Source organism: Myotis lucifugus, unplaced genomic scaffold, assembly GCF_000147115.1.
Source record: "Myotis lucifugus unplaced genomic scaffold, Myoluc2.0 scaffold_173, whole genome shotgun sequence".
Lineage (NCBI taxonomy): Eukaryota > Metazoa > Chordata > Mammalia > Chiroptera > Vespertilionidae > Myotis > Myotis lucifugus.
Window position 1 is genome coordinate 2,163,829 of NW_005871221.1, and position 14,519 is coordinate 2,178,347.

General features: G+C 46.4%; 1 protein-coding gene across 10 annotated transcripts in view; it reads left to right on the plus strand.

The window, feature by feature from the left end:
• Positions 1–14,519, plus strand: part of DENND1A (DENN domain containing 1A) — a 407,524-nt gene that overhangs the window by 346,368 nt on the left and 46,637 nt on the right. For all 10 annotated transcript variants that reach the window (XM_023760104.1, XM_023760106.1, XM_023760103.1 and 7 more), the window contains 5 exons: positions 121–225; positions 600–687; positions 2,648–2,688; positions 5,025–5,096; positions 6,839–6,895. In XM_023760104.1, the coding sequence (XP_023615872.1) occupies positions 121–225; positions 600–687; positions 2,648–2,688; positions 5,025–5,096; positions 6,839–6,895 (363 nt within the window). The remainder of the gene's footprint in view (positions 1–120; positions 226–599; positions 688–2,647; positions 2,689–5,024; positions 5,097–6,838; positions 6,896–14,519) is intronic.

The following is a 14,519-nucleotide window of genomic DNA, read 5'->3' on the forward strand; positions in this document are numbered from 1 at the left end:
AGGATGAGGCTCTTAATTATCTAATTAGCAGATGTAGAAGCCCCCGCCTAGCCGAGTTCTAAGAGCCTGACCCCACACCCCGCTTCCTCTAACCATGCTCTCCCCTTCTCCATTTCCCAGGGGGAGCCAATCACCTTCTGTGAGGAGACCTTCGTGTCCCACTATCGCTCTGGAGCCATGAGGCAGTTCCTGCAGATTGCCACCCAGCTGCAGCTCTTCAAGCAGGTGCCTGGCCTCCCTAGCTTGGCCTCCGTCTGGATTCCTGGGAGGACAGTTGGCGGGGGGCGGCGGGGGTAGAGGGGGTTCTGCAGCTGCCTTCACTGAGCACTGAGGCTGCAGGCATGGGTGGGACTCCCACAGCTAAAGAGGGTCTGGGGATGGGGACTGGGTGAGGAGGGTGCTCAGAAACCAGGCAGGCCCTTGCAGATATGCCATGTAGTTTTACAGGTTATCACAGCCATGCAGTCAGAGTTTGGAAACTCGCTTCTTTGAAACGCACAATTCCTAAGGCCCTTCCTTGGTCATGCACCAGGTGCCGGCTGAGCACTGCTGCTCCTTGTTCCCGTGTGCACAGTTCTGTTCTCTTCTTTCTTTCTTAGTTTATTGATGGTAGATTAGACCTTCTGAATTCCGGTGAAGGTTTCAGTGATGTTTTTGAAGAGGAGATCAACATGGGCGAGTATGCTGGTGAGAAGCGTTTTATTTTCTTCCTGTTCTGCGGGCTGTGCGTGGGAATAAGGTGTGTTGGGCAAGGAGTGGCAGTGACTTCTTGTTTCCGTCCCTGGGGGTTATGGAGGAACTGATTTCAACCCTGGCCTTGAAGTGTTTGAGGAATTGCTCTTTGTTTCTGATGAGATGCACATTGGCCCTTTTGTGATCCTCTGTGCCAGGGCCAGCATGGTGCCATGGAAAACACACAAGGCACCACATTAGGAGACCTAGATTCAGATCAGGACTCTGCCCCTTACTACAGCAATAACCTGGCCAAGTCATTTCGCCTCTTTCAGCTGAAATGTTTCCATCTCTGCACTGAGAGGGACAGTGCCTGCCTCGCAGGACTCCTGTTACAACTAAATCAGACTCCACGAGGAAAGCTTTGTGCAGTCAGCCAGGACAGACCCGGGCACAGGACCTGCTCAGTCACTGTTTCTTTAAAGTGTGAAAATCATCACAGTGCCTGGTCTCTGCAAACCTTTAGAACTGGAGGGCTCATCCTCTCATGTTTCAGAGGGGGCATCTAACGCCCAGTGGCCAGGCCCCGAGAGGTGTTAGTGGCTGGCCCTGCCTCCTGAAACCCCGTCTGGCATGTTTTCCAAGTCCCAAGCCTCAGTCTTTGGCAGCAGAGTAGAAACTAAAAGCAAAATAATAATAATTGTGCTGCTGGCCTCCTCTTATTGCTGGGCATGTGTCTGGTCTGGGCTATGCTGATCATCCAGCTGGCTGTCCTAAACTCAGAGTCAGGCGAAATGTCACCCGCAGGACCCCTTTACAGGCTGGCTGTTTGGGGAGCATCATCATTGAAGCCAGAGTGGGGGTCCCACGGTCGTCAGGGACTAGTGCAAAGCCTCTGACTGTCCGGAGACCCATAGAGGAGGGATGGGCCCAGCTCTGCCCTCGGGGGTTTTAGACTGGTAGGAGAAGGAGACACATAACTAAAGACAAATGCAAACTAAATCCGTGCAGGAAAAGCAGTAGAAACAGGTTTTTGTACAATTAGAATGGGGCTCTGAATTCTCACTGTGTAACGAGAGAGCTTCATAGGAGGCAGGTTTAAGTAGTTCTCACAGTTGAGTGTTTGTTCTGAGGAGAAGATGGGCTTTCTATGTTGGTAAAGTAAGTCAAGCCATTCGGAGCATCTAGAAAAGCTGTTTGCTGATGAGACGTCCTTATCCCACCAGGTAAAATGAGCAAGTTCCCCAACAACACCTCCTTTTCCTTTCCCTACATGATGCCAGTGCGTGGAGCGCCAAGTGCGTGTCCAGCAGTGTGCTTGCCCTGGGATGCATGGCCGGTGCCCCCTGCCCTGGGTTGGCTCACTGGGCCTCAGAGAAAATGACTTCGGAAGGAGTGTCCCCATCCAGATGAAGGAAGCTCGTAGTGGAAATAACATCTGAGCTGGTGGCTGAGGGCACTGAGCTGGAGAGGAGGGAACAATGGCCAGGCAAGGGGAGCAGTGTTACCGAGGGTGCACAGTCAGGGAGGGAGCAGTGTTACCGAGGGTGCACAGTCAGGGAGGGAACAGTGTTACCGAGGGTGCACAGTCAGGGAGGGAACAGTGTTACCGAGGGTGCACAGTCAGGGAGCCCCTGGTCGTTCCTCGAGGTTGGAACAGAAGGTGGGCAGTGCTGAAATGAGGCAATGGGCTCTGGGGTCTGCCCTCTCTCTAGAAGGTGTGGGGAAGGCTGGTTTGTCTCCAGAAGGTGTGGGGAAGGCTGGTTTGTACTCGGGCACTAATGGGATTAGATCTCTCAGAAAGAAAACCTGTGGCAGCAACTAGCCGCTGCCTCCTTCAGGGGGTGGGGCCTGGGAGCCTCCATGTTCTCCATATTTTGAACTTTCCCAGGCCTGCATGGTGAACGCAATTGGGGAAACTCCTGAGCGCACATCACCGCCTTAAATGACAGCTCTCTGACCCCTCTTTCCCCAGGCAGTGACAGACTGTACCACCAGTGGCTCTCCACAGTCAGGGTAAGTGTGCTCCTCTCCCAGCCACCTGGGCCCTCCCTAGCCTCCTGGCAGCCCTGCTCTTCCCGCCACCCAGGAGGCTGTCATTCGGCCTGGGGCATCCATTCTGTCAGCTGAAGACGCTTTTGTTTGTAAAGCCAGGTGGAGCTGGCAGGATGAGACTGTCCAAAGTCATCCTGGTGAGGGTGAGGAGAGCCAGGAGAAGCCTTCAGCCCAGGACGCCGGCCAAGGCGTGTCAAGTGGATGTCGTCATCTTAGAGCATTTCTGGGTGTTTCCTTCCAGGGCCAGGGCAATTGGGAAATTGTCAGGAGGAAACCAAAAATACATGCCTCTTGCTGCTCTGCAGTGTGTTTCAGAGCCAAGGCTCCTGGGCAGGTGGAGAACACATCACTGAGAGACCTTTTCATCTCTCACTGTCCTTGTGAACAGTGTCTCGTTGCGTTAGAAGCCAGGAGCTTAGGGCTTCAGAAGCCACTGACGAATTCAAAGTCTTGCCTTTCTCTTACGTGGCTTTATCAGTGAGTGTGGACTGCAGGCCTGTGTGCCAGGCACCACGCGGGGGACAAGGATACCGTGGAGAGCAGACACAGGCCCTGCTCCGGGGGAGCTCCCCTCTTGTTCAGGAGGTAGGCACGTAAACAGGCAGCTCCAACATAATGTGATAAGTGTTCTCCCTGCTTGTGGGCCAAGTGCGCTGCTGCCAAGGCGGGTCCTTTGGAAGTGGCTGCAGTTGGCCGAGAGTAAGCAATTCCTCAATGAAAGACTTCTTTTGTTCTCGTGGTATGGCCAAACATGGCACTTGGCAAATCATAGATGAGCAATAAGGACTTGTTGATTGATTGATAAAGAGAGTTTTACTATTCCAAAGGACCATTGAAACTGAATACTGAGTAATTTTGGAAAGCGCTATGGAATAAATGAGTAGGTGAAAATTTCATATTGTCCTGCAACATAGAATGCTTTCTAGGTCAAATTGTAATGTTTTTAATTAAAGCTCAAAATTTCTAATATGGACAGTCTCCCAAAATTGTGCTAAAAGTTGATCCCATTAACTACATTACTATATCTTATTCTTTCATATAGTCACTGGGTCCTGTCTCTCTCTCTTTATTCGGGTCTGTTGGAATTATCTTTCCGAACCCCCACCAATCTGATTATTTGATGCATTTTATTAAAAATCCTCTAGAGTGTAGACTCCTGATCCTGGCCTTCGAAAGCTGACCCCATCTGACCCCTAATCGCCATCCCTCCCATGATACATGGAGCACTTGTCACTCACAGACACCCTGGCCTGTCCGCTTCTGCCCTTGTGCTTGTGCTATTTCCTACCCCTAGGATGTTCTTACCCTTCCTATCCCCACATGAACTCCTGCTCATCCTTCATGGACCAGGCCAAATGTTTCATTCTCTAAGACCTTCTCTGACCTTGCAAATGAAAGGATGAGCTTCCTCCACACTGCTGTGCACACAGTCAGCACAGCTCTCACCGCCTCAGGTTGAAGTTGCTTCCCCTGGTATACTCCCTGGACTGGAGGTCTTTGAAGGCAGAGACCAGCCCTCTGGTGCTCAGTACCCTCAGAGACTAGCACAGGGAATCCCTTCGGTGAGCCCTCACAGTGCCTGGGCCTATCTCTCTATGTGCTTCATACCCATTCATTGTCCCCTTCATGTGCTGGGAAAGCCTTCCCGCCCCCCTTCTCCTTCTCGGTTTCCTCTTCTTCCCCTGCTCACCTAGAGAAACTTAGCCAACAAATCAGTATGTTGGATTTCTACTAAAGCCATGATTAATATTTATGGCTCTTCAGTCTTTCCCTTTCTCAAGCTATAGATGTTAAGGAAGGCAGCATACCAAAGTGATTAAAAAACAACACAGGGTGAACAAAGGAAGGTGCATGGCTGAGGGTGGCATATTTCCAGAGTAGCCAGGAGTGCTGCTAATCAGGCCCCAGTTTTCTGCCCCGGCTTGGTGTTAGCCACAGAGTCCATTGTTAGGAAAATCACCGCAGTGCTGTCCTTAGACTATCGGGAAGCCCTTACCTCAGAGAGGCTGTGATGAGCTTTCCTTCCAGCCAGTGGGCAGGTGCCAAGCCAAGTACTGAGCCTAGAGTCCCCCTCAGCTCATTATCACTATCCCCACCCCCCACCCCAGCACCCATAGTGATTCTGCCATGGCCGTAACTAATTGCCTGGGACCAGTTACCATCCAAGCCCATTTCTATTTCTCTAATTAAATTACACTCTTGAAGTGTTGCTTAACTTGATTAAAGAGAAGAGGTTTTTGTTGGTGTTGGCCTACTACATCTTCAGTCCAAATTACTAATTGACATTTTTATTATAGAAAGGAAGTGGAGCAATTCTGAATACTGTGAAAACGAAAGCAAACCCAGCCATGAAGACTGTCTATAAGTTTGTAAGTACTGGTCTTGGTCTCAGGACCCAAACAGATCTGCTCCTTAGCATACAATTCACATATATATTTCTGAGATAGATAGATAGATAGATAGATAGATAGATAGATAGATAGATAGATATCAGAGAGGAAGGGATAGGGAGGGAGAGAGAGAAACATAAATGCTGAGAGGGAATCATTGATCGGCTGCCTCTTGCAAGCCTAACACTGGGGATTGAGCCCACAACCCAGGCACGTGCCCTGACCAGTAATCAACCAGTAAACTAGCAGTGTGACCTCCTGGTTCATAGGTCAATGCTCAACCACTGAGCCATGTTGTCTGGGCAGCATGACGCAGCTCTTAAACTCACCGGATCCTATCTACAGAGGTGACTTGGCTGCTGCACTGTTCCTGAAGCTCTCAGTGCTTTTAGTGTAATTTAATGTTGATATTTTATGACCAGGCCACCAGTGACTTTTTTTTTTCAATCCTCACTGGAGGATATTTTTTCCATTGATTTTTTTGAGAAAGAGAGAGAGAGAGAGAGAAAGAGAGAGAGAGACAGACAGACAGACAGACAGACAGACATCAATTGGTTGCCTCCTTCATGCACCCCGAGCAGGGCCAGGGATTGAACCTACAACCAAAGTATGTGCCCTTGACCAGGAATTGAACCTACGATCCTTCGGTCTATGGGCTGATGCTCTAACTGCTGAGCCGAACTGACCAGGGCCAGGCAAGTGACATTTTTAATTTAAAGTATTTTGCCTACAGTTGCCACAAGAGAGAAATGGGAGGCTACTGGTTTTAGCTTTTAAAATGTAGGCTGGGTGACTAAAATTCTGGCTGCTCCATGCCAGTGTCCCTGAGACCTGGAGGCATGGTCTCTCGGGTGTTCTAACAAACCTTTCCTGTGTATCCCATTATTATGTCAAAACAAAGCAGCTCCTTTGCAGGTTACTGAAGAGTGTTCATGGTGGGAGACACCCCCTAATTTTTGTCCCAAATTCTCATCGTCTCTCATCACTATCCTAAAGGAAATGCACTGTTTGTGAAACTCGTGCACTCAGCAGCGTGGAAGCAGAACACGTCCGTTCCCGGTGCTGCATCTTTTACAAGCCTCAAGTATTTGTTTCTCGTGATTTCTCTTGCTTCTGATTTGACTCTGAGCTGCTTAACTGGGGTGGTTTTCTATGCCCATTTTTAATTTTGTTAGTCCTTTCTGTGCTTAAATTGTAGTTATTTTAACAGAGAGGTGGCTGCCAACAGAACCACACAGGTCTAAAGTGACAGAAAATAAAAGCCAGGGTGTCTGCCGAAATGAGATGTAAGAAATGGCTCTGGAGAACCCCAGTCATGCATCCGCTCAGGCCATTCAGCCTGGCCAGAAAGCCGGTCCCAAGGCTCTGCCCTGGTGAAATGGAATCGACCCTGAATCTTGCAGCCAGAAACACTGCTCAACTCTTACTGGTCGCTGTCAGGCTGCTGAGATACATAATTATAGAGAGCAGAAAGGGGGGAGGGAGGAATATCGGTGCCATCAAAATGCAAAAAATAAAATCTCTGTAGCCTCTTTAAAGGCTTTTTTTTTAACCTTTTAACATTGTATTTGTTTTCATAGCCATTATGTTTTCAACTTGATGATCCCATTTTTCCTTTCTTTCTAGTAATCAGAGAAGGTGATTCACAACGGACTGAAATCAAGCATAGTCCCTGCTGGGAACAGAAAGGGAACCTTAACTTAAATTAATTTTTCATGCAGGCAAAAGATCATGCAAAAATGGGAATAAAAGAGGTGAAAAACCGCTTGAAGCAAAAGGTACTTGAAGTTCTTATTCAAAATGTATAAGCACCGTGTATGAAACGCGTGGCCACAAAAAAGTACGATGTGATCAATAGAGGCTGTTTGATACCGTGTTGTTAGCACACTTCAAAATGCATTACCAGCTGTCTGGGAGTTCTCACACTGGTATAAATATTCACAGACAAAAACTGTCTTCAAATATCATTAAGACTCTGGCTTAAACCCACAAAGGCAAGCAAGTTGCAACTTACCATTGTTGGTCTATCCCTTCCCCACCCCTCTGGGCTCGGGGCCCACCCAGAAATTGGCTCGGTATCCCCATCTCAGCACCACTCCCTCCTACAACTGACCTGGGACCGGCTGTAACCCAAACCCAGACGCATCTTCAGAGAAATGATGCCGTGGTTCTGGCAGGCACGTGGCCCCTGTGCAGACACAGGGCACAAAGGGTGGGTTTGAGGAGGACACTGCGGGCTCTCCCCACAGTGGTGGTTTTACCCAGAGGAGCCCAGCAGTTTGTGTTTGAGATATTTTGCGGGGGTGGGGGGGTGGGGGCGGGCAGAGTGGGGCTCTGACGGTCTTTTTGGACTATCAGTAAAATTGTACAAAATCATACAGGCTATATCCTGGTTAAGAGTCCTTCCACTTGATTCTCTAGATTGTACAGGGAGGTGAGTGTAACAGAGAGGACATTTTCATATTATTATGAATGTCTCATCATTGTTCTTGCTGCCATCTTCATTAAGCACTAAGGATGGTCCAGGCCAGGAGCTTTCATATCGAATCCTTAGAACCACCCTGGGGGTATTATTCCTACTGTATGTGTAAGGGGACCACAGCTCAAAGGTGAAGTCATCTGCCCATGGGTCACACTGTTTGAGCCTGGCTGAGCCAGGGTTAGATTCCAGATCCATTATATCCAGCATCTCTGCTCTTACCACCACAGTATTTCGTACTGCCTTCCTGAAACAGTTGTTTTGTTTGCCAAAAGATGTTTGGGATCACTACGTTCATTATCCTACACACCCCAAATGTACCTCTCTAATAAGGGCCTTTGTCTATCTCGGCAGTTTTTTTAAAATAAAAGCAGTTTTAATTTTACGAAGTCAGAAAGGACCTCTCATTAACTTGAAATGGTCAAAGGAATTGGTTCCTTGCTTTTAATTGCAAAATAATTTGCTCTAAGCATTTTAAATTCTTAGTTTCAGCTGAGAGTGAATTTTTAGCAGCTAAGATTCAAGTCCAGAAATAAAAATCTTGTCATGTAAATCCAGGTAGACCTTAACCGTGGTCTGGTGCACCCTGCCCGAGACTGGCAACTCGAATGTTACTTAAGTACCTAAATGTATATTTTTATCTCCTGTCCCAGCTGCATGTAACTGAATTGGATTGCAAGTATAAAATGGAGTGGCAGGGAACGGGGGAACTCGCACCAGATTTCCCTCCTAACTACTAAAGCCCAGGCCCCGGCTGCTGTTAGAATGTTACTGAAAGTAAGCAAAGGAAGGGGTCCCTCCTCAGGCAGGGGACAGATGGGCCTCACTGGTCAGATCTGTGCCCCACAGGCCATTGCTTCCCTCCACGTACATGTGAGCATTAAGAAAACCCCCTTTTCATGATACATAGCATTTCTGCAAATAACTGATTAAGCTCGGGTTTTGATGCTGTTGTTTAAAGGTTCACTTAAACAATCTAGATCTCTCTCCTTCCCTGCCACCTCCTCCCTGTCCTTTCTTTCCTGGATGGTATCTGAAGCAGACTTTCTCCTCCTTCTCCTCTTCTCCCTGCCAGCCTTTTCCAGAATAGCTTCAGGAGGTAGTGCTCTATAGAGTGTCAGTACATTTCAGGTGACACAGATGGTGAAGGCATTTTATAGAAACGTGGTTGTCACCATCGGACTGTTGACAGATCCATTAGTGCTCCCTTTTCAATTTTCACTTCCCCCTTCCGTCTTACAGCTCTCTCCAGACCTGATACTTTGCCGTGGTGCTTAGAGGAGCTCTTTTGTCATTGAAACTAGCATTGTTCAGTGCAGACAGGACCCGGTCTTCTGCGGAGCTCCCAGCTTCCTTTCTCGAGCTAATGTCGGATTTGGCTCCCTCTGACCCCCTCACTGCTGTAGGAAATATTTCCTGGGCTTTCTTGTTCCCCTCCCTCGCGCCACCCCCCACCCCCCACCCCTGCAATGGCAACATACTTATGTGGCTCTCACACACGTCTAATGCAGACACATCAAGTTTGGTTTCTGCTATGAAATTGAGGCAGTTCCCAACAAAGATCCAATTTTCAAATGTACTGGATTGCCACCTGGCCTCCTCTAGCTGCATAGCAATGGTGACCTCGCAGATATAATCAAGAACCCAGTCTTGCCCTCTGTGCTCTCGCCTTGGGTTTGAATTGCAAATAGAAAATGTGGGGCCGACCTGCGGAGAGGTCACCATGGTATGTGAAGGGTCCATCTCTAATATGACTGAGCAGGGCCCCTTCTCCATCCCTTGTTCATTTGTGCTGTCGATTTTCAAAGCATCTGAAGCAGGAGCTTTCAGGGTATCCGTGTGACCACTGGCAAATAATTGTCATAGACACTGTAGCGTGGCTTTATTCACACCTGCTCTGCTTCAGCCCAACAACAAAAAAGAAGGATGGATAACAGATTTCTCTGGGTAAATGGAGCAAGGTAGTCAAGTTCTTCTACAGCTTGGCCTCCTTTGAAGTCTGACTTGCTCAAAATTAGGAAGAAGAGAAATGGCAAAGATGCTACCCAGGCGTTGCTTCCTAAAGGGAGAATAGAGCACTTCCCATGCCCCACACCCCAGCATCTCCTGCCCGACCTGGATAAGAAGGCCACCTGGTGGGGCTCGTGATTGTCACCAGATTGCACCCAGTCACGGCACCCTGCAGGCTGGCATCAGAATGCCCTGTTCCTCCTCACCTGCAGGGCAGTAAGGTCTCCATTTTAGGGGGGGGGGGGTAGTGTAGAATCCCTGAAAAATGATCTTTTTTTCTTCAGTATCAAAATGATTTCATCAAATGGGTCCATTTCACGGCCCCTTTTAAAGTTTCTAAATCTTTGATCTTTCTAAATCTTCAAAAGATTCATCAAGCTTGTTAATTTAGTTTCTTTGATTAAAAGGAGCAGACTCACCATTGGGTTAGCAAAGGCTTGAGACTCTGGCCAAATGTTCCCTAGTGTATTGAAGGGAGTGAGTAAGCACGTGGCGGGGGCAGGGAGATCAGGTAGATACTTGTAGGACAGACATTTTCACACCTTCACACACAACTGTCAGCTCCTGGTCTCCAGACACATTACGCCGCCGTCTCCATCACAGAAATTCCAGCTTTGGCTATTGTTTTGACATCAATATTCATATTTAAATTTGCATTTGCTGTGGTGTGAAGTAGACTGGAAAAGAAGGGCACCGTCCGAATCCGAAAATGGAGACCAGCGATCTGAGTCAGAGATGGGAAGCCCCCACCTCACACACTCGGGTTCTTTAAACCCCCAACCTGTGGCCAGATATTTGGGCTCCTGAGGCAGACGAGCTAGAGTCAGTGCTGGTTGTATAAGATATTAACTGTGTGACCTTGAGTAATTTACCTCATTTCTGTGAAGCTAGTTTCTCTCGTCTATAAACTAGGAGAAATAGAGATTTTTACTGGATTGTTCTAAGGATTAGAAGAGGTAAGGGATTTTAACAGCAAAACTTAGTAACCACTCAGTTAATTAGAGTTTTCCATCCTGTCCAGTGCTCATGTCCCACATCTGGAGCAGCCCGTCCGCCCACACTCCCGGGTGCACATGCCCTGAGGACACGGTTGGCATGGGATCACCTCCCTTTTGGTCATCCACACAGCCACCAGAGCAATCTTTCTAGAACACAGCTATGACCGAGTCACTCCCCTGGTTAAACCTTTCATACGTTTCACACCTCCCACCTCCTTGACCAGGTGGTTCTTGGAGTGCTCCAGCTGCCATCCACCGCTCAACTAGCTGTGCTTCTAGCTCCCGCAGGCTCGGAGCACTCTGCTCACATCTCTGCCTCATGAAGTCATAGCTTGAGCTTCCTCCATGTCCCACCCACACCGGGCTCCTACCCAAGGCCACAGAGAGCCCCTTCCTCCTCCAGGCTCCTGCCTCCTGCCTTCTCATGGGCACTCTGTCCAAGGACTTAAGCAAATGCTGACCCTGCATCTGGGAGAGATGCCACCCTGCGGTGGCCTCTGATCTATAGCTCTGTCCAGTGTCTCTGTGTGACCCTTCAGGAAGGAAGATTTGCCCCTCCTGTCCGTTTCTTGATTTTCCTTCATTAAAATGACATTTTGATGGTCAGTATGTTTGCCGTTTATAAACAGAGAGCATGTTAATTGAAGAAAATTCAACAAATCAGACAAACGAAGAAAATTATCTCATTTTTTAAATCTGCATTTTCACTTAACTATGTGCTAAACATTTCCCAGACCACTAACTGTTTCTTCCACATGTCATTGTTTTAAATGGGTACATAAAATTTTGTCTGAGGGACATACATACATGATTTAATCGATCTCATTGTTAGATACTTAAGTTAGTTCCAATTTTGTCTAGGCAAATATCTTCATAGATAAAACTTTGCAGGAATTCTTAATTATTTCATCAGGATAAATATCTAGAAATTAAATTAATGGGTCAAGGGACATGCACCTCTTTTAGGGTTTTGATATAAATTGTATTCCCACCAGAAGGATCTGAGACAGCCTTTTTCCCATCCCCTCTGCTAGCAGCTTCTCAGTTAGCACTTAGGCCACAATGTATTTAACCCTGGGTAGCAAGACTTGCTGTTATTGGATCCCTACTCTGTGTAAGACCTCTGCTAGCAACAGAGGATGTGAACTGGCCTTGTTTCTTCTTGGCTAGGGCTCCTCCCACACTCTGCTCTCCAGGGAGGAAGCTGTTGTCCTTCCCCAGGTGGAAGGTATAGTGCCAACGTTAATAAATTGGTAGGGCAAGCCCTGGGACTTTGCAAGAAGTCTTTCGCACCTTCGGGTCCTCTAAATAAAATTAATATGCTGCACTACTTTTTGACGCACAAGCACATTTGTATACTGGACACATTTGCCTTCCAAATGTGCAACTCAACTTTACAAAGATTTATTAGAAAACATGTACTCTATTGCAGGCTCTGGGGCAGAGAACCCAAACCCCAAGGAATTCGCAGTCTATAGGGATAAGAAGATAAATAAGTGCCCAGATATAAGGCATGGCAGCACAGGGTTGTGTAAGAAAAGGGGTTTCTGAGAAGGCAAGCATAGCTGATGACTTGCTGAGCACCTCCTGAACCCAGGAAACCTTCATTTGCTGTTAAGGTTGGAAGGGATTAAATGCCAGAAATCAGACAGCTCTGGGTTCTTCCTCTTTCTAGCTGTGTGGCCTTGAGGAAGTTGCCCTCTCTGAGCCCTGTCTCCTCACCTATAAAAGCATGATCCTCCTATTACCTCTTGGTTGTTGTGGAAACTAAGTGTGAGAGTGAGGGTCAAGGGATTGGAAAAGTGCCCGCCAGTAGGAGGTGCTCACCACAGGGCAGCTCTTTTTAGATGGTGTGCTTCCCATTTGGCAGGAATAAGGATTTAACTTTCAATTTGCACAGCATTGTAACATTTTTTAAAAGCTTCCTCACATCTCATCTCATTTAGCCCATTGTCCCACTGGCTTTGAAGTTTCCCAAGCAGGAGGTGGTCTCCCCATTGTAAAAATAAAGAAATAGGTTGCAGAGAGATTGAGTGAATTGGAAAGATCAGACAGCTACTAGGTGGTGAAAAACAAAACCAGAAGACAATGTTTGTATTACCTATAAGCTTAAACTAAGACATTTTCCCAAAAACTACCACATCCTTTTTTAAAACAGCTATCATCTTATAATTTTTATCAGCAGTATTTTCTTACCATGGTACCTAACTGCTCTATTTCTTTTTTTTTCTTTTCCCAGCCAATCACTCACACACACTTGCAATATTTTTCCTAAACAAAAAGTGATTTTCATGTATTTTTTATTTATTTATTTTTTACTGTTTGGCTTTACTCAACCTCTTGTGTCTGTCCTCTGGGTAACCCCACTGGATCCAAAATCCCCCTTTTGCCCTTTGTTACTTTCTGGCACAGAAGGAGTCCCTCCCCATCTTTGTTCCACTTGACCTGAGCACCTTAGGGCAGCCCCTTTCCAAAAGAGCCATTTCTAATTGGCGGTCGGCAACCTCTCTCATCACTGAGCCTCAGCCAGGCTAAGATTTGTGGGCCGCTTGATGTGAGCCCTGCCTGCCAAACCAAGAGGTACTCATCCCCTGTGTTGTTATCAAGAAGTATAGAGACTGCAGCTGGATGTGTGGGTTGACTTCACACACACACACACACACACACACACACACACATTCCTATAGCTTATTGAGTACCATATACAGTCCATTATTAATGCTCCAGGCGCTTTTATGTTACTTTACCCTTTACTCCTCATAGCTACCATATCCCCATTTTACACATGAGGAGACTGAAGTTCATAGATGTTACATATGTTTCATCGTTAATGCAGTATTATTCAGTAAGGGACCCCGTTCCTCTAAGTGTCCCATTCTCGCTAAAAAGTTAAGAGCAATCAATGCTTAAGTCCTTATATGCAAAATTTAATGAGCGCTAAGGTGTGTGTTTTGTTAACCAAAATGTGTATTTGTTTTGGTAATTAAAAGAATTGGAAATTGTATTTATTATTTCTATAAGTTATTTTTACTTGGTGAAAAATAACAATTTAAATGTATCTTGTTTGTACATTTATTCTCTGCCTTGCTTCATTGAAGATGAGCAATGTCATGACCTGAATGAATCATGTGGTCCTCAGCGCACAAATGGGCGCCACCCACACGTCCCCAAGAACCCTGTGTGTCGTCAGCTACTGGCGGCAGCCAGAGGAGCCGCACATTCGGGCTTTTCCTTTCCTTAATTTGACTTTACTCATAAGAAGCACAAATTAAATGTAAATTTAATTTAAAAACATTACTTTGGCAACCTAAATTTTCTCCAAGTCATAGAATCCTAACTCAGACTTCCATCTCTTCATTCTCTGCCAGAAAGATTAGGGCTAAGAAAGAGGGAGCATGAACACATCGTTTTCACAAACAGTAACATCACCGGTAAACAAATGTGGAAGAAATGTCCACACTCTCAAATAATCAAAGTAATGCAAATTAAAACAACAATGAGGTCTCGTTTTTTCACCTCTTAAATTAGCAATACATATTTAAAATGATAAGGCTAACGAGTACTGTGAAACTCTTAGCGCTGCCATTGCTGGTAGTGGTGTAAATTGGAAAGCAAATTGTTAGAATGAATAAAAAGCCTTAAAAATGGTTTCATCTTTTGACCTAGTAATGTCATTCCTAAAGATTTCTGTTAAATAATCCAAAAGAAAGAAAAACTGCAATGTTTATCACTGTGGTGTTTAGGGGGAAAGTAAGAACCTAAATGTTTGATGTAGTAGGATGGTTTATTAAATAACCGTATGGTCATTCAATGAAATATCATGTATCCATTAAAATTATCCTTATAATGACTATGCAACACCATGGAGATGCTTATGATATAGGAGGAAAAATAGAATGTGAAGTTATGCACGAG